Source organism: Osmia lignaria, chromosome 9, assembly GCF_051020975.1.
Source record: "Osmia lignaria lignaria isolate PbOS001 chromosome 9, iyOsmLign1, whole genome shotgun sequence".
In the NCBI taxonomy this organism is placed as follows: Eukaryota; Metazoa; Arthropoda; class Insecta; order Hymenoptera; family Megachilidae; genus Osmia; species Osmia lignaria.
This window is the reverse complement of record NC_135040.1, coordinates 3,697,298-3,717,926: the sequence shown is the minus strand read 5'-3', so window position 1 is coordinate 3,717,926 and position 20,629 is coordinate 3,697,298. Positions and strand designations below refer to the sequence as shown.

General features: G+C 39.5%; 4 protein-coding genes across 8 annotated transcripts; all 4 read left to right on the top strand.

Moving 5' to 3' along the window:
* The first annotated feature begins 3,652 nt into the window (after positions 1 to 3,652).
* On the top strand, positions 3,653 to 9,651 carry LOC117607232 (uncharacterized). Of its 3 annotated transcripts, none has more exons than XM_034330675.2 (6): positions 3,653 to 3,875; positions 3,950 to 4,153; positions 4,323 to 4,610; positions 4,760 to 5,482; positions 5,772 to 8,135; positions 8,304 to 9,651. In XM_034330675.2, the coding sequence occupies exons 1-6, from the start codon at positions 3,809 to 3,811 to the stop codon at positions 8,528 to 8,530; spliced, it is 3,873 nt and encodes a 1,290-aa protein (XP_034186566.2). In that variant the 5' UTR covers positions 3,653 to 3,808; the 3' UTR covers positions 8,531 to 9,651. The 3 variants fall into 3 exon arrangements, with proteins under 3 accessions (XP_034186566.2, XP_034186617.2, XP_034186727.2); XM_034330726.2 differs by having other exon boundaries at positions 8,209 to 8,346; XM_034330836.2 differs by lacking the exon at positions 4,760 to 5,482 and having other exon boundaries at positions 3,655 to 3,875.
* Positions 9,652 to 11,024: 1,373 nt separating this feature from the next.
* Positions 11,025 to 11,865, top strand: LOC117600472 (uncharacterized). The gene is made up of 3 exons (XM_034315961.1): positions 11,025 to 11,174; positions 11,254 to 11,359; positions 11,467 to 11,865. Exons 1-3 carry the CDS (start codon positions 11,087 to 11,089, stop codon positions 11,672 to 11,674), a joined length of 402 nt encoding a protein of 133 aa, XP_034171852.1. The 5' UTR covers positions 11,025 to 11,086; the 3' UTR covers positions 11,675 to 11,865.
* A 296-nt stretch (positions 11,866 to 12,161) lies between these two features.
* LOC117600456 (uncharacterized) lies at positions 12,162 to 17,090 on the top strand. Of its 2 annotated transcripts, none has more exons than XM_076690005.1 (4): positions 12,162 to 12,457; positions 12,543 to 12,711; positions 12,803 to 13,016; positions 16,036 to 17,090. In XM_076690005.1, the coding sequence occupies exons 1-3, from the start codon at positions 12,319 to 12,321 to the stop codon at positions 13,005 to 13,007; spliced, it is 513 nt and encodes a 170-aa protein (XP_076546120.1). In that variant the 5' UTR covers positions 12,162 to 12,318; the 3' UTR covers positions 13,008 to 13,016; positions 16,036 to 17,090. The 2 variants fall into 2 exon arrangements, with proteins under 2 accessions (XP_076546120.1, XP_034171817.2); XM_034315926.2 differs by having other exon boundaries at positions 12,168 to 12,457; positions 15,926 to 17,090.
* A 154-nt stretch (positions 17,091 to 17,244) lies between these two features.
* Positions 17,245 to 18,839, top strand: LOC117600462 (uncharacterized). 2 transcript variants are annotated; one of them, XM_034315946.2, is made up of 4 exons: positions 17,245 to 17,386; positions 17,889 to 18,015; positions 18,359 to 18,587; positions 18,664 to 18,839. In XM_034315946.2, exons 2-4 carry the CDS (start codon positions 17,937 to 17,939, stop codon positions 18,713 to 18,715), a joined length of 360 nt encoding a protein of 119 aa, XP_034171837.2. In that variant the 5' UTR covers positions 17,245 to 17,386; positions 17,889 to 17,936; the 3' UTR covers positions 18,716 to 18,839. The 2 variants fall into 2 exon arrangements, with proteins under 2 accessions (XP_034171837.2, XP_034171828.2); XM_034315937.2 differs by lacking the exon at positions 17,245 to 17,386 and adding an exon at positions 17,660 to 17,808.
* Positions 18,840 to 20,629: the final 1,790 nt, after the last annotated feature.

The window sequence follows — 20,629 nt, the reverse complement described above, 5'->3', positions numbered from 1 at the left end:
CCCAGCTTAATTCAATCTTTTCTCAGTGAACTTGTAGCTACCCCCCTCCGATTTTGATGATTTTTAAATATATTGTAAAATTCGTCATTTTAAGCAACTTTTTTCCTTTGTCGTCGGAGTCACTCGAAAACGAACTTAGTTTCTTGTTTTTAAGTCAGTATATTCTTATAATAATACAATCTTAGACAATACCTATATGCAAGTCTAAAGTTACGAGGACTGGTGTCTCCTTTTAACGCCCTTTTTATAGGACGAATTTCCTCGGTAAAAGGATGGAGTTGGGGATGGTGGTCCAGCCGTGAGAAAAAGGAAATGGGACGTTGTGAAGATTTTCTTAATGAGGGCCTGATGACGGAAACATAAATATCGAAAGGGCCTCGTAGGGGAAATAGGGAAAAAGATCTTGATAGCTAAGGATTTGGGAAACAAAAGCCTGGATATATAAATATCGAACGATGGTCTTGTAGGGGAGATTGGGAAAAAGGTCCTAATAGTTTAAGATTTAGGAAAGAAAGGTCCGGATATATAAATATCGAAGAAAGGTTCTACAGGATGGACGGACTGGACACTTTGGAATGGTCGGTTAGTGCAGGTGTCGATGAGAATGGGTCGACACTGTCAACAGCACCACATGACCCGACTATCATTCATATAACAGGTGAGCTTAAAATTAAATTTAACTAATTTCAATAATTTTGACACTTGGACTTGTGCGTCATGAATATTGATATAGCCTAATCTAACCTAATCTGGACATGTAAGTAACAGAAAACATTATATACCACATTGGCAGTATTTTATTTTTCTGTTACTTATACGTGTAGGTTAGGTTAGGTTAGGTTAGGCTAACCTAATCTGGACATGTAAATAACAGAATACATTATATACCACATTGGTTAAAACTAATGTTGGCAGTATTTTATTTTTCTGTTACTTATACGTGTAGGTTAGGTTAGGTTAGGTTAGATTAATAGATCGCCGGCCACGACAGTCAAATGTTATAATTTGATTTTTCAGCTCTCCCGTTGTATGATTAGGAGCCGGACTACACACTGGTGCTTACAGAAACGGTAGGCAAGAGAGCTGGCAAGAGAGCTGGTCCATTCGCTGTAGTAGTAATAATATTCTTTCGCGAATATCTCGCAAATCAATCAAATCCAACATATAGCTTAGAGGAAAAAAGTTGCTTAAAATATCGAATTTTACAACATATTTAAAAATCATCAAAATCGGACGGGGAGTAGCTCAACTACAAGTTCACCCAATCTTTTATTCCTTCATTCAATTATAAATTATTCTATATATTTTATTTATGGTATTCGAAAAATTATTAGGAACTGTATTCCTAGAATAAGAGGAAACAGTCGTTGAACCAGGCCTTGAAAATACAAGTTTTCAGACAGGCCCGCAAATTATAGAATCCATCGTTGGAAAAAATTGATGAATAATTCATAGATAAAAACTAGCTTCGATAAGGAGTGATTTTCGTGAAGATGTCTAAGATTCTAAATAGTAACGGCGACGTTCCGCGAAAGGATTCTTAATTCTTACGTACGTATTGTTGCCTTTAAAATCACTGCTTACGTCAATGGTATTTTGGATTTTCAAAAGCCGAGAAACCGTCATCTTAATATACGTTTATCTTCGAATCACGAAGTGACTATTCTGTTATTAAAGAAATTCCTATATCCGAGCCTCTCGTGTCTCTCGATTAACACTAAACCTACTGACATTTTATATATACCTGTTTCTATCGATGGCAGTCAAATGACCGCTTTTCAAATAAACATTATATTTTTTCCAATTGATTATAAATAATACAGAATTCAGTAGCGGCAATAACACACAAAATAATTGTCGTCAATTAACTTTGATTCTTTAAAGTTAATTAACTTTAAAGTTAATTGATTCAATTAACTTTAAAGTCTCAAACGCGGTCATTTGACCGCTCTGGTAGATTTAGTGTTAATCTAATTAAGATAACATAATCAGTGTTTTTCAAACAAAGGTTGAATGCTTCCCGGTTTTTTCCTTCTTCGATTTCTCGCGAACGGCACCTTGACCCAATATCGAAGATTCACCGAAATCATTCAACATCATCGTAGAAATGATAATATCGACGACTCTGTTCTCGTTCGATCCATCGTATCGCTACGTGATTTTCAATCGAGATGCGTTCATCGGATTTTCCCCGCCGTACATGGCACCTCGGCCTTTATTTTGCTGTCTATTCGAGATTCCAATCAAAGGAATAATTTACTTACGAGAATGTGAAATATTATTCGATCGATATACACGTATTATTCACTTTTATTTAAATAACTCTGTTATCGATACCGAGACCTTTGAATTGCTTTTATCAGAATTTTTCTCAATATGCTAATACGATTAGATAAATGTTCGTTTACACGCTGATCGATAACCATGAAAATTCCAACTATCTAATATCCATTAGAACAATGATAAATAAACAAGAAAATTTCTGTCAATGTTAATGAATTTCTAGGAACTGTTATTCGATGCAATCAATTCTTCAATAAAACCATGAAAATTGATCCTTCTTTTAATAAGTGAATATTCATTAGATCCATGTAAAGAGACACGTATGTCCTTGTTTCTTTTATATTTAATTTTTCTTAGCATTTTCACGATTACGTTGTCCCACGCGATTCATATTACTCATCGTTATTAACATCCGTATTGATTAATTGACGCGGAATCGTATTAATTGCAATTTATCGAACAGCGTTTTTGATCTTTCACCAAATCCACCGTTATGTAACATCGAAGATTCTCTATTTATTTGTTTTTTGACTATATTTTTTGGGGACGACATTCCTTTCTCAAAATTAACCAGCTAGCATCCTGTTTCAAGCCTTTTTTGATTCTTCTTCAATGAACATAAATTTGCTTTGATCTTTAGCGAAACTGAAGAATAACGGAAGGTTAACAGTAATTATCGTTGTTAAATTTTAAAATAGAAGATAGTAAATTCTGCTTAGACTCCAAGAGCAAAAAGTTTGAAATATTCTGTACTTATTTATAGAGGACAGTAAACACTGCTTAGGCTACAAATGCAAAAACTTTGAAATGTATTGTTAGAATGTTAGAACATTCCAGATAATAGAAATTCAACTGTTATTAATTACCGTTAGAACATTCCAGGTAATAGAGATTTTATTCTATCCATGACGCACAGGCTGTGTCACGACGAAAATATCCCTGAAACAAAAATAAAATAATTAAGATAAGGGAATCGATGATGGGATTAGATAAAAATTTCAGCCCTGTGGTTTTCCAAAATTTCAATTAAAAATACGAGTCGTTAACCGACAGGGATATCCCGGGAAATATCCGAAACGTTTCTTCGAAGCAATTACTGTCCTTGACAATGTCGGTTTCTCTCTAGTCAGTAAAAGTACTGTCCTTCCTCTACCAAATTTCCATATATCACATTGATATCATGTTCCAATTAATTTTCAATGCGTTTGGAAATTTTATCAGTCCTACTGAAGTGATTCTCTATAAAATTATGAATTTTGCTTGGAACGGATAAAAACGAAAGAACAGAGGAGGGAAAGAACGATGGGTAAACGGGTAATTATTGTCGGACGTAAAATCCACCGGTGTCCCCTTCCTATATAAAGTTGTTGTCTCGTTCAAGAGCTTCAGTCGTTCTTGACTCTTCGAACGTAACGATTATCGACTTGTAACGGCTTCGCCGAACGCAATAAGGAATTAAAAAAAAAAAACAATAAAATTACAGTTCGTGTGTGTAGAAAAAAAATAGCGAAGGAGTTTAAAAAACATGAGGTTGCTGAAATGTTTCGTGCCGATTGTGCTGGTGTTGCTCGTTGAAAATTCTTCCGCGTCCGGTGAGTTTTCGTTGGACACTTCCGGTCGGAAAATGAAATTCGACGTACAATTATTTCGGATGTAATTATTTCAGGAGGTTTACTTGGTCTGTTGAATCATGTGAAGAAGGAACATCCGGCAGTGTTTGGCGGTGGATCAGCCGTTGCCGATGCCAAAGCTTCTTCCCAAGCTTTTGGAGGAAACAATGCTGCCGCTTCCGCTGACGCTAAAGCGTATTCGCAAGGATCTGGAATAGCCACGGCCAATGCTGATGCGTCTGCCACAGCCGGTGCTTCAGGTATTCGAAAATTTCTAAATTTGGAAAAGTAGAAAATTGAAGGCTTGGAAAATTGGGAAATCAAACGCTGAGAAATTGGGAAATTAGAAAAAATTTGAACTTTGAGAAATTGGGAAATCAAACGTTAAGAAATTGGGAAATTTAATTAATTAATTAATTATTTCTGCAGGTTTGTTAGGTCACCTAACTCACATTGGAGACCATATTGGAGGACACGTGAAACAGATCCTTGGTATTCCGCAACAAGGTTCAAGTGCTCAGGCGAACAGTAACACGTTCACTTCCGACAGAGATCTGAATTTGGGACCGATAGGAATTAAAAGCCATCACTCCTTCAGTACATCCAATGCAAAGGCAACTGGCAATGGATTAGCCTCTGCTGGTGCTACAGCGAATTCTCAAGCTTCTGGAGGAGCCTCGGCCAAAGCTGATGCCTCTGCCATAGCTGGTGCCCAAGGTACTATAATTGAAAATTTCTAAATTAGGAAATTAAGGAAAATAAGCTTCGAGAAATTGGAAAATCGGAAAACTTGCGAATAACAAAATGACGAAGTCCTCTCAAACTCCGTAATAACCCTTCAGTTTTTTTTTTTTTTTTCAATATAGGTTACGCTGGTTCTTTAGGTCCAAATTATAATTCTAACACCAACAACTATGGTGACGGGTACGATAGCTACCCATCAAACGATCAACAGTACGGTAGTTATGGTGGTTCTCAGTCGGGTGCAAACGCAGCTGCAAATGCTAACGCGTACGCTGGTGCAGCTAGCAATGCGAATACCAATTCAAATGTGAATCTAGATATCTATCCAAGCGGAGGTGCGAAAACTAACGTAAATTCAAACGGTAATGGTTTACCAGCCATTTATTACCATGGAAACGAGCGAGCCGATGCAAACGCCATAACTGGAGCCAACAGTATTTCTCTGGGACAACCTACTTTAACCGTGTCTCCAGCTGGAGGATACGATTATGAGATCGAAAAGTTTCCTCCTGCGTATCATCCTCATCCTCGTCCTCACCATCAGCCTCAACCTCACTATCAGCCTCATCCTCACTATCAGTCTCATCCTCAGCATCAGCCTTCGGTGATCGTTCGTCCATACCAACCACCTGCACGCAACGATGAGACAGTGATACCAATAGTGATCGTAGATGGTCCTCCACATGGTAGACCAATGCCTCATTATGGTCCAAGACCAGTACCTCACTATGGTCCAAGACCAGAACCTCATTATGGTCCAAGACCACAGTACGGTCCGAAACCTAAGCCAGAACCAATTGAGATCATCGTAATAGAAGAGCCGGAATCGCCGAGGCAAGGCCAAGGTGAGCCACTGGACGCTGCTGACCCTTTCATTTACCTGCACCATAATTAATTAGCACTCACTCGTTTGCACCTTAACTGAGAATGATCGATGCACTCTGTTGACGCACTTGATGGAAGCTAACTCTTTTTCAGACACTTGGCACTTATTTTGATTAACATTTAACACGGAGAATTGAAATCTTGAAGAACAATGATATAATTGAGAAATATCTTTCCTGTTAAGTCTGTCATCGTCACATTTCTTGATTTCGTTAAATTAATTAATTATGAATTTTGTTTATCCATCAGGATTTGGAAATGGCAACGCCAATGCAAACGCCAACGCCATGGCTATTGCCAATGCTAACGCTGCTACCAATGGAAACTACCAAGTTCCATCAGGCTCTCATCAACAGCCACAGTATTATTCATCGAGTGCTCCATCGGGACCCATCGGAGCTAACAATCCCTTCCTGAGCAGTTCTGGGGCGAATACCAATGTAGGCGCTAACACCAATGGAGGCGCGTATCCAGGTCAAGGACAGGGTACAGGACACTACCAAACTGGTCCATCCGCTCCTATAGGCGGAAATAATCCATTCCTAAGTGGTTCTGGAAATGGTAACGCTGGTGCAAATGCTGGTGCAATTGCAAATGCTGGTGCAACTGCAAATGCTGGTGCAATTGCAAACGCTGGTGCCACGGGTGGTTCTCAAGCACCAATTGGTGCAAACAATCCCTTCCTGAATGGTGCACTTCCAAGTGGAGGAAATTATGGATCCAACACAGGTGCCAATGCTGGAGCAACTGGAGGAAGCCAGTATACCATGAAGAACATCCCTACCACGTATCCTGGTGCAGGAAACTATGGTGCACCTTCTTCAGGAGTGGCAGGATCCGGAGCTAACGCAGGTGCCAATGCTGGAAGCCAGAATACCATGAAGAACATCCCTACCACATATCCTGGTGCAGGAAACTATGGTGCACCTTCTTCAGGAGTGGCAGGTTCAGGAGCTAACGCAGGTGCCAATGCTGGAGCGATTGCAGGAAGTCAGAATGTCATCAAGGGCGTCCCTACCATGTATCCTAGTGGAGGAAACTATGGTGCACCTTCTTCAGGAGCTGCAGGTTCAGGAGCTGTCGCGAACGCTGGTGCGAACGCGGGTGCCAATGCTGCGGGATCAGGTGGATACAACCAACCAATTAAAACAACTCCATTAACGGTTCCAGCGTCTCCTGAAGGTTCTTACTACAATGGAGCAAGTGGTGTTAATGGACAATCTGGCTCCAATAGCGTATTCGAAAACCCTGCAGCGAACTCTGGTGCTAATTCTGGTACTGGTGGCTATGGAGCCCCAACGTATGGAACCTCTGGACCTGCTTATGGTAGTGGATCTTCTGGAGCAAACGCTGATAGCAAGGCTAGTGCTCTAGCCAATGCTGGAAGCAGTGGATCTGGATTTGGAGGAGCTGGAAATACTGGATTTTCTAGAACAGGAGGATATGGACAAGGTGGAGCTAATGCTGGAGGCAGTGGATCAGCATTAGGAGGAGCTGGAAGTACTGGATTTTCTGGAGCTGGAGGATATGGACAAGGTGGAGCTAATGCTGGAGCTAACAGCAAAGTCAATGCTGGAGGCAGTGGATTAGGATTTGGAGGAGCTGGAAGTACTGGATTTTCTGGAACAGGAGGATATGGACAAGGTGGAGCTAATGCTGGAGGCAGTGGATCAGCATTAGGAGGAGCTGGAAGTACTGGATTTTCTGGAGCTGGAGGATATGGACAAGGTGGAGCTAATGCTGGAGCTAACAGCAAAGTCAATGCTGGAGGCAGTGGATCAGGATTTGGAGGAGCTGGAAGTACTGGATTTTCTGGAGCTGGAGGATATGGACAAGGTGGAGCTAAGGTTGGAAGCAGTGGATCAGCATTAGGAGGAGCTGGAAGTACTGGATTTTCTGGCACAGGAGGATATGGACAAGGTGGAGCTAATGCTGGAGCTAACAGCAAAGTCAATGCTGGAGGCAGTGGATCAGGATTTGGAGGAGCTGGAAGTACTGGATTTTCTGGCACAGGAGGATATGGACAAGGTGGAGCTAATGCTGGAGGCAGTGGATCAGCATTAGGAGGAGCTGGAAGTACTGGATTTTCTGGAGCAGGAGGATATGAACAAAGTGGAGCTAAGGTTGGAAGCAGTGGATCAGCATTAGGAGGAGCTGGAAGTACTGGATTTTCTGGAGCAGGAGGATATGGACAAGGTGGAGCTAAGGTTGAAAGCAGTGGATCAGTATTAGGAGGAGCTGGAAGTACTGGATTTTCTGGCACAGGAGGATATGGACAAGGTGGAGCTAATGCTGGAGCAAACAGCAACGCCAATGCTGGAAACAGTGGATCTGGAGTAGGTACTCCCATCAAGGGTTTGCCCAGTTACGGATCCACTGGACCAGGTTACAACACCGGACTTTCTGGAGGTGCTGCTGGTGCGAGCGCGAATGCTAACGCGGTAGCTAATGCTGGAAGCACTGGATCGGCTGGTAACTTGGGAGGAAACGCTGGTAGCGATGGAAATTCCTATGGTGGTGTTGGATCTTCTGGTTTTAACGGTGGAGGTGGAGCTTCTTCCGTAGCGGGCGCCAAAGCTGATGCCACAGCAACAGCTGGAGGTTATGGACAGGGTAGGTTTCCCATTTTATTTATTCAAATTTTCTGTATAAAAGTTACAAAAAATTCTATGGTGTTGTTTCGTAGAGATGAGTGGCAGTGCCAAGGCATCGGCATCGTCCTTCGCCGAGGCAATGCAATCAGGCCTGATCCTAATTAAATGATTCCTCTTCCTTCTTCAGGCTCGTCAAGCGCATCTTCCACCGCGAATTCCAGCTCTTTCGCGAGCGGAGGATCTGCTTCGGCAACTAGTTCAGCTAAATCGTCGGCCTTCGGAAGCGGAAATGCCTCGGCCAACGCGAAAGCAGTAGCATCGAGCAGCGCGAACGCCGGATCAGGTGGTAGCTCAGCCTCCAGTAACGCAGAAGCTAAAATCGACACGAGGAGTATGCTCGTCTTCAGCCAATAATCGCTCAAACGTCGAAGTATGCGAGATTCTTGACGAGATTCTTCAACGATCAACCGAACTGACGCCATGGACGTGCCATTATTCTGTAATTTTTACGAATACTCCTTCGAACGTAGTTGTTAAGATTTCTAAGGTAGATTGTAGGGTACGTCACTGATCATGTACTCGAAGACACGATCGACTATTTTAATGTCACATAATTAACGACAAGATCGTAGATACGGTCACATTTATGTATAATGGTGATACGGTGTAATGAAGATTGATGCAGTAAATCAATCGATGTTATGCAATTTTTATCTTTTTCATTGCGATAATCTGTTCAATCGAGTCGTTAGTTCAAAATTGATTCCTAACATGTGATACTGTTCTTGCCAGAATTCATTCTAAATATCCTTTCCTTCGAATTGAAAAGTATGTTCACAATCGCTTCTTATGGAATAATATTCTAGCTATTTATCGATATTAGTAATTAAATGTTAAATTATCGATAGCTCTCTGGGTTAGATCAAGTGTTTGTACGATTAGGTAACAATTTATTTATTTGTCCATAGTTTCTTCGATCACGACACTGCTGACTAAACGTAAGATGTTACATCGTTTTTCACCGATTCTCCTCGAAGTTGTATTAAAATGCATGTTTTATTCACTATGACGTATTTGAGATTGAGCAAATATTGTAAGGGTCATAGTTGACTGCTACGATATCTTTCGTATTGCAAAGCATTTCGTTTCAAAGTAAACTTTCGATGACTCTCAATCACTTAAATTCGAAAATACCGAAAGACTTATGATTGATTTTCCAAATTGGAAATGAATTTTAATAAAAGTTATATTGTACAATACTGTCGTTTCATACAAAATGAATGGTTAAAAATGCTTGTCCTGTTAATTACTAATGTACCATGACATCTTGCAATTTGTACGTAATTATTGATAATCACTTTTTGCAAAGAGCATTTTGCATCTTAGCGTAATTATCGTCTATTATCATGCCTTATCATACCGCGACGGATATCGTCTTCCACCTCTGCCTTGCTCTCTTATGTAACATAAATATATATTATTGTATTCTCTGTACGAAATAAGAATTTAATAAACACCATGATTTTCTATCGACATCACAGAGACCTCTTTATTGACCTGCACTTGTTTTAAAATCCTTGTAACTGATGCAATTTGATAATTAAAACGAGGATTATTTGGATCATTGGTAATTAAACTACTGCGAATATTTGCTAAAGTATAACAAAAATGTTTAAATCATTGATTAGTAAAATTTCTTTGAAAATAAGACACTCATTTTCCTAGAAGAGTCAACTCTTTACCGAACGATTTCATTGAATATATCTTAAGGTAGACTAAATATAAACCCACGAAGGTGCTAATTATAACTAATTACGTTCGAGATAGTTGTTCATGACAAAATGAACAACGTTTACTCGTAAATGTTTGTATGCCGTCGTCGAATAGGAATCGTAAAGTAGTGTTATTAGAGTTTCTGTTTTTCTTCCTTTATATCCTGGGTCGTTTGAATATGCAGGTATAATTTGCATCGCATAATCTCTACGCGGAATCTTCGTTGCGCATAACAATAAAAGATGCACTTAATCTAAGAATCTTTAATAACTGAGATTCTATATTATTATCAAAACGAATAATAAGAAAATACTTCTGAAAGATAGCAACAGAAATAGTTAAAAAACATTTGCTAACTTATATTGTGGTTTTTATTACAAATAATTTGGATTGAAACGACCTTTTTGCAAATATTAATTTGAAGATTCAGGAATAAATCAATTAAAAATAATTTGGATTGAAAGGAGCCTCTTTTTGCAAATATTAATTTGAAGATTCAGAAATAAATCAATTTCTAAATTAACACTAGATTGCCAGACAAATAGATCCGTCAAATCAAAATAGGTATAGCACATTCGAACGTTTGGAACTAACGAGTAGGGAGAGGAAGGAATTAGTATCTGTATACATTTCATAATTCTATTAAAAACCAACATATGTTTTAAAAAAGTTATTTAAATTTTTCTATTTATATAGGAATCATATCGTAAATTAGTCAAATTGACTCGCTCTGGTAATCTAGTGTTAATTGAAAATAGATTACAATAAATGGAATATTCGACATTGCATATTTTCATAAATAAAACAATAATTTGTGAAACCTGTAGACAGCAATCTTTCACTTAAAATTGCAAATAAAAATTTGTAATGAAAATTCGGGTAGGTATGTGTCATTGATTATTAGGAAAATGGAAAAGTGCTTAGTCATTGAAACCTCATTATCTACGTAAAATTCCATAGTTTTGAGGATATCGCAGTTATAATCAGCAGTGTCATTAGGGGAAAATCCAGGGGTATGCCCCTTTCTAACGGAGTCCCGTTCTATTGTCTCTAATCACTTTCCTAAAATTCCACGAAGGGTACCGATGGTCCGAGTAAACTTTTCCCGAAAAATCCCCGGTAATGGGGGAAGGGTACCTTTAAAAGGGAAGCATCGAGGACGGAATGGTACATTTAGTTCTGTGACATTCAGCAAGAATGAAGTTCCTCCTGTTATTCGTTTTCGTTGCTGTAGTGGTGATGATCGATGCTCGACCATCAAAGAGCAGCGTTCCATCAACGAAAAGTGAGAATTTTAACGAGAATGTGAAATTAATTAAAATTGTTTGATGTGTAATATTCTAATGAAACCGTGTACTTTTCAGAGAACGAAGAAATAAAAGAGGCTCTGAAAATCAGCAACCAAGTTGAAGGAGAACTTGAAGAACTTGAAAGAACTAAGAAACATATTCACAGGATGCAATATCCAGGGTAAGCTTAACAATAATCTGACAAAATTATAAATAAAACAAATAAATAAATCTGTGAAATCTGAAGTAAGTGATCATTTTTTATCATTTGTTATTTTTTAATTTCAGATGGGGATCGTCTTCTGTAAACGTCGCCCAAGCATCAGCTTCGGTTCACTCCAACCCCGGGCATTATCATCATTCTCATCATCGTCTGCCACATTATTCATCATCTCATTCAGAGACTCACGATTTCGCTGCCAATGTCAATCTACCGCATAGCAGCTTATCAGTTGCACAAAGCGAAGCTCATCAACATCAACAGACATTCGGTTAACGAGATTCCATGCAAAATATGAAAATACTCGAATTGGCACGTTTCAAGGTGTCGAATAAAATGAAATTAAATCGACGAAATCAGTTTTCCTGATAATTAATCTACCAATTACTTGTTAAAAATTACTTTCTTTAATGATATGGAGAGATACAAGACCACTATATTAGCCTGTATGATTACTTTAAATCAATAAAATGTATTTAAAATATTCACCTCTCTACTTGTTAAATTATAATTCCTCAAATTCTCCATAAATCATCTAGAAGATACGGAAGTAATACTCCGGAAATTATCTAAACCTTGAACACTCACACTCGAATACTGAATAAAACATGATCCTTCAGAATCATTGCTCATCCGAGTATCCAATCTTTTTTTTTTCTTCGACCATGTAATTCCTCGGAGCGTAATTCCTCAGGCGAACTAGTACTTTCCTCTGGTCCACTTTCGATCGACCCTGGTCAGTAAGGTCGACCACTCTTTAGGAACCAATGACAGATGAGCCTCTGATCGCCGGAAATTACAGAACTATGGGTGTCTTCCTTGAATTTTATTGGTGAAGGGTGCTCGTATAAAAGCATCCTACTCCTTCGACTTCCTACAATTTCGTTTCTCGCCGTCGATCTTGTCGTTTCGTTATAACCATGCGAATATTAGAATTTTTATTGCTGTTCTCGCTAAACGCGTTATTCTACGCGTGTCTCGCGAAACCGGCCGAAATGTTATCAAATCCTGGATCTTTGAACCCTGTTCAGCTAATGGAAGTGGTGTCAGTGGATGCTGGTTAGCGAATGATACTTTATTTTCTTTGTTTCGTTCTTTATATGGAAAGGGATCGATGAAACTCGAGATTGGTGACATTTTATAGATCAAAATAGAGAGCAACGATCACCACAGTTTGGACTTCTAGGAGAAGATTACTCGGATTATTCGGAAGAAGAAGAAGAAGAGCGAACTTTCGATCACCATAGAAAGCATAAACACCATAAACACAAACCAGAAGGTTTCCATGGCCACCCTACTGGTCACTACGGAGGGTACGTACCCCTTTCCATTAAATCTACTCTGCTGACACTACAAGTTTCTACCTATTTTTTTAATATTATAATCTGTGGAATTTGATTTCAGGTACCAACCTCCGGAACACTATTACCCACCGTCCACTGGGGGTGGAGGATCCTTCGCCACAGCATCCGCAGGATCCATCGACTCCCATGGGAAACCATTCGGTGGACAAAGTCACGCGAATGCACAGAGCGCCAGTTTCAGCTTTGGACCATACTCCGCGACGTTCAGCGTTGCTGAAGCCGCTTCCGGTAGCCAAAGATACTGAAATCGAAAGGTAATTATCGATTAGAATAATTTTTGAAAGGATAGCATAAAATTTAGGAACTGAAAATCATAGGAATATGCGAAATTTAATTATAATCGGGCCTCTCTCCATGGTCCGCCATCCGAGGCGGAATGAAACTAAATTTATTTTTGTATTCTGTCTACTTTTCTTTATGCAATCATTGCTGATGACTGCTACGTTAGCTGGGTGTGTCGCTCACGCCCCTCCATTTATTTTATTTTGTTTCTTTTCTCATTTAACCGCGGTTCTTTTGAAAATTTTTCCGCGAAAATTTCATTCTCAATCACTATGAGAGCTAAGTTTGCTGGGCGAAGCTACCTGGCTCTCACTCATTGTAAAATATTTAAAAAAAAAATTGTTGTATCATCCATTCACTGTCTATCGGGAATAAGTGATAATTGACTTTGCACGCGCGTGTAGTCGCAACACGCGTGACGCAACTAAACGACAACACGCGAATCAGTTCTTCCTGTAATTCCTTCAGGTGCAAATACCTGAACGTACACGAGTATCTATTTACGAGCCACGAATGCTTGTTAACTGCATCCACTCTAATCAATCTTTCAGCACCTTTCTCTTTCTTTGAAACGCTAACGAGATTCGTCGAGTATCCATTCATTGCATTCATAAAATGCAATAAATTCTTTTATATCTGTTTTTATCGCAATAATCATCGAATACCAGAACCATGATAACGATCTTCGTAGGACGATAGGAAACGTTCGGGCAAACGTTCGAACACGTGTGCCACGTATTTCATTGGTCGAAAGGATCTCAAGGCTCCTCGGAAGGGTTAACGAACCTGGCCCATTAGAGATTTACATTATTTTACGAGATACTTCTCTCTCGCCATCGGGAAGAGGGGAACGATCGTGTACGAAGCGGGCCGAACATCTGTCCAATGGGCTGGTTAAAACGAGTGCTCTTCGTTTTTCACTTTGACAAGTAATATCCTCTTTGTTTTGCTGAAATTTTCCAAATGGAAATTTAAGCGGTTCGACCAGGAGCCTTATTTTCAATTTAAAGAGAGTCTAAGATCCTTCGTTCCTCAATCTTAATTACAGAATAATTATTAATTTGTTTAATTTATTTTTCCAAAATTATGGTATTTATGAAAAATGCAAAAGGAGAAGGTTGCAGTGGGATTAGTGGAATAGTAAAAATATAAGATTAGAAATGTTTGAAGGCTGAAGTTGAAGTCGAGGCGAGTTTAAATGCAGTCAGGGTATGTTGCATGCAACAACAGGGACTTGATGCTTTCACGAGGCCTAATCTAAAATCTGCATTCACCCGTCTGTTGGTATATACCGTGCATGAATAAGTGTACACACTGTGGAATCACTTGTGACCTTTGACCCTTGCACAGTGACCCTTGAAAGGGAGACTCGAAATGATTTACATACTGGAATTTATTAGCTTCTTACAGGATCGTATATCTGTACGATTGATGCAATTCTAACGATTCCTGATGCAATTCTGCACCGTACAATTCTTGTCATTTTCTTTTCAACTATATTGACTCTCAAAGTTAATTTCATTTCTTTTCGATTGAAATTGTTTTTCAAACATAAGCTTAGAAAAAATAGACAATTATCACGATTCTTGTTGAACCACTGTCAGACCGTTGCAAAAGGAAGAAGAATGGCTTGAAATTGCTGGTTGTCAAGCAAAAAACCCGTCCCTGGAGGGTAACTACAGGTGATTTCAAAAGTTTCATCGACAAAATTTCAATGCATCATGAATATATAATCAGTTTGTAAAATTTCAATGAGAATCATTTTTGCTCGAACCTCTGATAAAATTTCTAAAATTAAAATAAACTCTTCCTAAATGGAACGCTTTTTTGTCCAGTTTTCCAAATGTGAAATTTATTTCTCCCAAATTGGGTTAAAATTCGAGGAGCCGAGCTTCCTCGAGGCAGGCTTTTAAAATCGAATGTTGCGCCGGTGTAGGCGCATTTCGGGATGAAAACAGACCGGTCTCGGCAGGATCGAAGAAGCGTAGCAGCGGTCGTTCCTCTCTTCGGCCACTGGCAATATGGCGTCCAAGGGTCCTTTTAAAACGAGTTAATCCGTCCGTCTGGCCGTCTGCCGATCGCCTGAGAACCAAGAAGATTCATTTTCCCTTTGTCCATTCTTTTTCACACGTACCCCAAAAGGATCTCGGCTCAATGGGACAATGCGAGCGGCTCGGGCGTTTACGACGTTCGCTCTTTTTTTTTTCTTCTTCTTTCTTTTTTTCGCACACTGTGTCCCACACACATTTGAATAATCAACGCGTAGGCAAACGGTACGGTGTTTGTCGGAGAGAAAAGAAGAAGAGATGTCATTAAAAAGTGACGCGATACCGCAAGATTGTTGTTGTTGCGTCCAACATGGACCAACCTGGACAGATGTTCCTTGTTCTCGTTAGCGGTATATCGCGCTTAGTGACACGGGCACAACTGAAAAGACGCGTCGCGATTACGTCAGACTTCCTTTTCGTCCTTTTAATTTACTCGTCCTCTGGTTCGTTCACCCTTCGGACAATTCGATAACTCGGGTCTTTTGTACTTTCGAGGGTGGAGAATAATTTTCTTTGGGGAGATTTCAGTTTGAAAGCAGTCGATTTAATTAAGTAATAATAAACAGAAGGCAGAGTTTGCCCTGGAATTCCAAATAATGGAAATTGGTCCCCTCAACATTTTAAAATTCTCTTGGAAATCTTGGGACGTCGTAAACGAGAAATCCTAATTTTATGATCGAAAGGAGGGTGGTAGGAAATTTCAGAAAGGAAGATCCTAGAATAAACGAGGGTCTAATGGTCACTTAAAATTTCTTATACAAACTGAATTACCTTCGAAACAATGACCGACGTATACCTGAGCAGGACTGAAAATCAATTCCTATTTTCCGCAGGTCGTAAATCTACCCCTGACCGACTCTACGAAGTGCCCGATGTAATTCCATCGGTCGAACCTCGGCCATCCCCAGGCCATCCATTGTTTACAAACATTCTACGTCACTAGGTATAAGTAAATAGCCGGAACGGGTGTGGAAGAGAGGAAACCACCCTCGATCCTCGAGATTTCCTGGGAGAGCCTGTTCTCCTTTGTCCGCGGCTACCACGTCAACCACCAGATGTTCCCGCGAATAAAACCGAAGAAAATATATGTAGGGAGGAACGAGGAGGACCAAACGATGGAGGAAGAACGGAACATAGGGCTCGAGGATTAACAGCACAAAGGGAGAGGAAAAAGGAGGAGGTCCTGTAACAAAACGAACACCGAAAAAATCGGGACGCGAAGAAGGAGCGTTCAATGACCGGGACCAAGAGGGCACACGCGATATCTTCGATCCAGCTGCAATCATCTTCATCCTCCTGATTAATGATCACCCTCTTGTACGATAATATTAGCAAGTTAGAATTTTTATAGAATCTTCTTGTACAAAATTTCTGCAATTTAATAAATTAATTTAAAGGTTCATTGGAGGAATAATATTTTAATCGAAAATCATGGAAATCATTAAAAATTAATATTTTTCATTTGGCTCCTTTTAATATCATCTTATCTTCAAGAACGTGTAAATAAAAATAATTGATCTCGAATGGAATTTGCAATATGCACTTTTTATTCTCGACATTCAGGTATCTTTAATTTTATTCGACTGCGAAGGGTCGTTAAAGGTCCGTCCTCTAGTATCGTTCACCCTCTTGTACGATAATATTAGCAAATTGTAATTTTTATATAATTCTCTTGTACAAAATTTCTGCAATTTAATAAATTAATTCAAAGATTCATCGGAGGAATAATATTTTAATCGAAAATCATGGAGATCCTCAATTTAAAAATTAATATTCTTCATTTGTCTCCTTCTAATACCATCTTATCTTCAAGAACATGTAAATAAAAATAATTGATCTCGAATGGAATTTGCAATATGCACTTTTTATTCTCGACATTCAGGTATCTTTAATTTTATTCGACTGCGAAGGGTGGTTAAAGGGGGTTCGTTAAAGGTCCGTCCTTTAGTATCGTTAAGTATTGTTTAGTCGTGACTGGACACGCAAAGAAGCCTCGTCCTGAGCAATGGACCAGTCCTTCGGGTCCATTTGAACATAAAGTCCAGATCCTGTATAAGAGTGAGAACGAGAAGGGGAAGAAAAAATGAAATAGAAAGTGGTCTGTCCGGTGCAACGATCTACAGTACGTGGACGTGGTCGAGGCGCCTCCTCCTGGACCCTTACCACCGAGACCTGTTCCTGTTCACCACGTCCTATAGCAAAGCTACGATGCTCTCTTCAAGCCTTCCGCGGCATTGTGCTCGCATTTCTCGTGCGGTTGTCGACTCGGAAAGTATCTTCTGGTTAAGTCGTCGGTAAGTCGAACTGTTCACCAACAGCATCATCTTTCCACCATTTTTCCATTTCTTGGATCTCATTTATCGAAACTCTCGGCATAGTACTTATAATCGTGTTTAATTACTTTTCATCGAATTCCTCTTCTTAATACGTTCACTTCCGCGGTGAAAATCGAGTCGGACACCTTGAAGATCTATTTAGTAAGGGAATAAGTATTTCAAATTCAAGCTTTCACTTTTTATTCCGAGATCTAGATCGTTGGTGATCCATGGTAGTGAAGGTGTTAAAGAGGTACTGCTTTGTCCAGTGACGTTTAATATTGTTGATTGTGAGAAGAGATTCTGTTTTTCTCTCTTATTGTGGAGGATTCTTCGGGAAATTGAGTAAATGTCAAAGCATCGTTGATGCAAAAATGTCATCGAAACGTGTCCATAGTCTGGTATTGCAAGCTTAGGATAGATATATTTTCCAATACTTAATTTTATGTAATATTATTATTAATTCTTTTATCGTTTGCAGGTTACAAAAATTTCGGCCCTCCTCTTCAAAAGCAAATCAAGACGGAAAATGACCAATTTCCTAGCTCTGTCGGTGATCGCACTGGCCTGCGTGATCGTCAACGGTCAACAAACGTCAGATCAGAAACGTAAGTAAAACTCGTGTCGGACGAAAATGTTTACGCTTAATGAATAATTAATGAGGGAAGTCGTCGGTGACAAACGGAGTATCTTCTTTCCTTGCTCCGAGGCGGTGTAAATTAACGCCTGTTCATTGTGGTCTCGCGTGCAACCATAATCCGCTGGATGATTCATTTTACACCGTTTCATTGTCCTTATTGTTTTACAGAACGATAAAGTTTCACCTGTTCTTTCAAGGAATTATGTAAACGAATACGTTCGAGCAGAAACCGAGAAAGAAAATACCTGTGCTGCTTTATCCTTTCACAGTTATTGAATTAAGGACTAAATAATTGTATAATATTTTTGCAGCTGTTTTTGGACAAACATTCGATGAAATCGTAGTGTCATCGGATTTAAACGTTAGGAGAAAGTCCAAGGAAAATCGTCAGGGTAAAACGTTGTTTAACATACCTTCGCTCACCACCGGTCCCCCTGAAAAATCCACTGCAGTCGCGGCGAGATTCACTGCCAATGATGGCAGTCAAGTAACATCTGAAAAAAGTGAAACAAAACGGGAAATTTCAAATTTAGAAAAAAGGTAAGCACATGATTTATTATTTGAAATAGAATAGGCAACGAGTAGGCGATTATTTATGGAGGGTTATTGCTTTCAGGTATTTCGACATGGACGTCGCAGCATACCTGTTGAAATCTCGGAAACGATGAAAATTCCACCCCGAGGACAACCGCACGATCCTCACACACCCATTCCGACCATACCTTTCGACTCAATTTCGGACCATGGCTCATGTAACAAAAAGGATAATAAAAATTTTCTGTGTCACAGCAATGCTCTTGATATTTCATTTTCACCTATACCGAAATAAAAAAAAAAATTATAATGTTAATAGTTAAGAATCAACACGTTAGGTGTCTCCTAAAAATTATTATAAAATATTCTAACTGAGCTGAATAACTGGAAAATTCTTTAACTTAAGATTCAACCTAGATCCAGTTAATTGCAAATTAATTCCGGAATGTAGATCGAGGTACAAAGCGAAAGGTGCTCCGAGTCGTGGCAAAAGATGGCGCGAGCGTTCTCGTTTGAAATTTCGAATAATCCGAGGCTCGTTACGAATGCACCCTTACTGCGTTCGTCACGATTCCACGATGCGCTGGCGGCGGCGAATTGTCAGGCATTCCGTGTCCGCGAGCGAGCTGAAAAAATCGGTTGCGCTGAAATATGGGAGAGCGTGCTCAAAAGGCAGCCGCCATCGCGATCTTCATGCGATGATGCACCGCGCAGATCTACCGCGCCGCGAGTCACGTGACTCGGCCGCTGGCACGTGACACGCACGTCCAAAATCCTCGTGGGACTCCCTTCTCCGTACCGTGTAGCCCCCTTTTCCTTTCTTTTTTTCTCTTCGCGTTTTCGAACGAAACCGTCGAATATTTCACTCGCTCCCACGATTCCTCCTCTCGACCTTTAACCCTTCCGCCCTGTTCCTGCAATCGGATTCTTCAGGGGTTTAAAACGCATCGATGTTGGATTTCAAGTTGGCTCATTTAAAGGATAATAATCCTTTACTCTTTTTTAAATTAAAATTAAAATTATTCTTCCTGAATTAAAATTAAAATTATTTTCCTTGCACTAAAATTAAAATTATTTTCCTTGCACTAAAATTAAAATTATTCTTCCTACACTAAAATTAAAATTATTCTTCCTAAATTAAAATTAAAATTATTCTTCCTAAACTAAAATTCAAATTACTCTTCCTAAATTAAAATTACTCTTCCTGAATTAAAATAAAAATTATTCTTCCTACACTAAGATTAAAATTATTCTTCCTAAATTAAAATTAAAATTACTCTTCCTGAATGAAAATTAAAATTATTCTTCCTACATTAAAAATAAAATTATTCTTCCTGAATTAAAATAAAAATTATTCTTCCTACATTAAAATTAAAATTATTCTTCCTAAATTAAAATTAAAATTTCTCTTCCTAAAGATTTTAGATGGTACAAAATTACATTTGTAAAATGAAATTTCTAGAACGACTGGGTTGTTCGCGAGTCCCGTAGGCGCCGGCCAGACGATCATGTGAACTTGCGATCGTAAATCAACGTCCCCGAGGATATTGATAACACTGTAACAATGTCAAATCAAAAGCACGATGAACACTTAGTTGCATCAGCGTTCGCTTACCAGTCCGTCCACGGATCCACCATAAAATATATAGTGCTAGCTGTGCATGAAACGCGGAATACGAGATTCCTCCCTTGAATGAATAAAATCTCTTGTTCGACGTGGTCGTTCTGGTTGTTCCAACGAATTAGCAACCATGGCCAACGGCTTAGACGTAAATCAAAATCTTCAGGGACTTCCTTTCTAAACGATCTCCCGAATCACGATCCGGAAATGTGATCACGTAGCGACGAATAAGGATACCCAGCTCGATTCCGATCGATTTTCAATAGGCTGACGCAAGACGAGCAGCTGCGTCTACGGGCAGATCTCGTTTCGCAATCGGGATGCAGAATTCGTAGCCTCCTGGCCGTTTATGTCGGCCGACTATACACCTGCGACTATTTTATGTCTTCCATGGAAAGCCAACACTGTAAATTCCAATCAGCTTGTT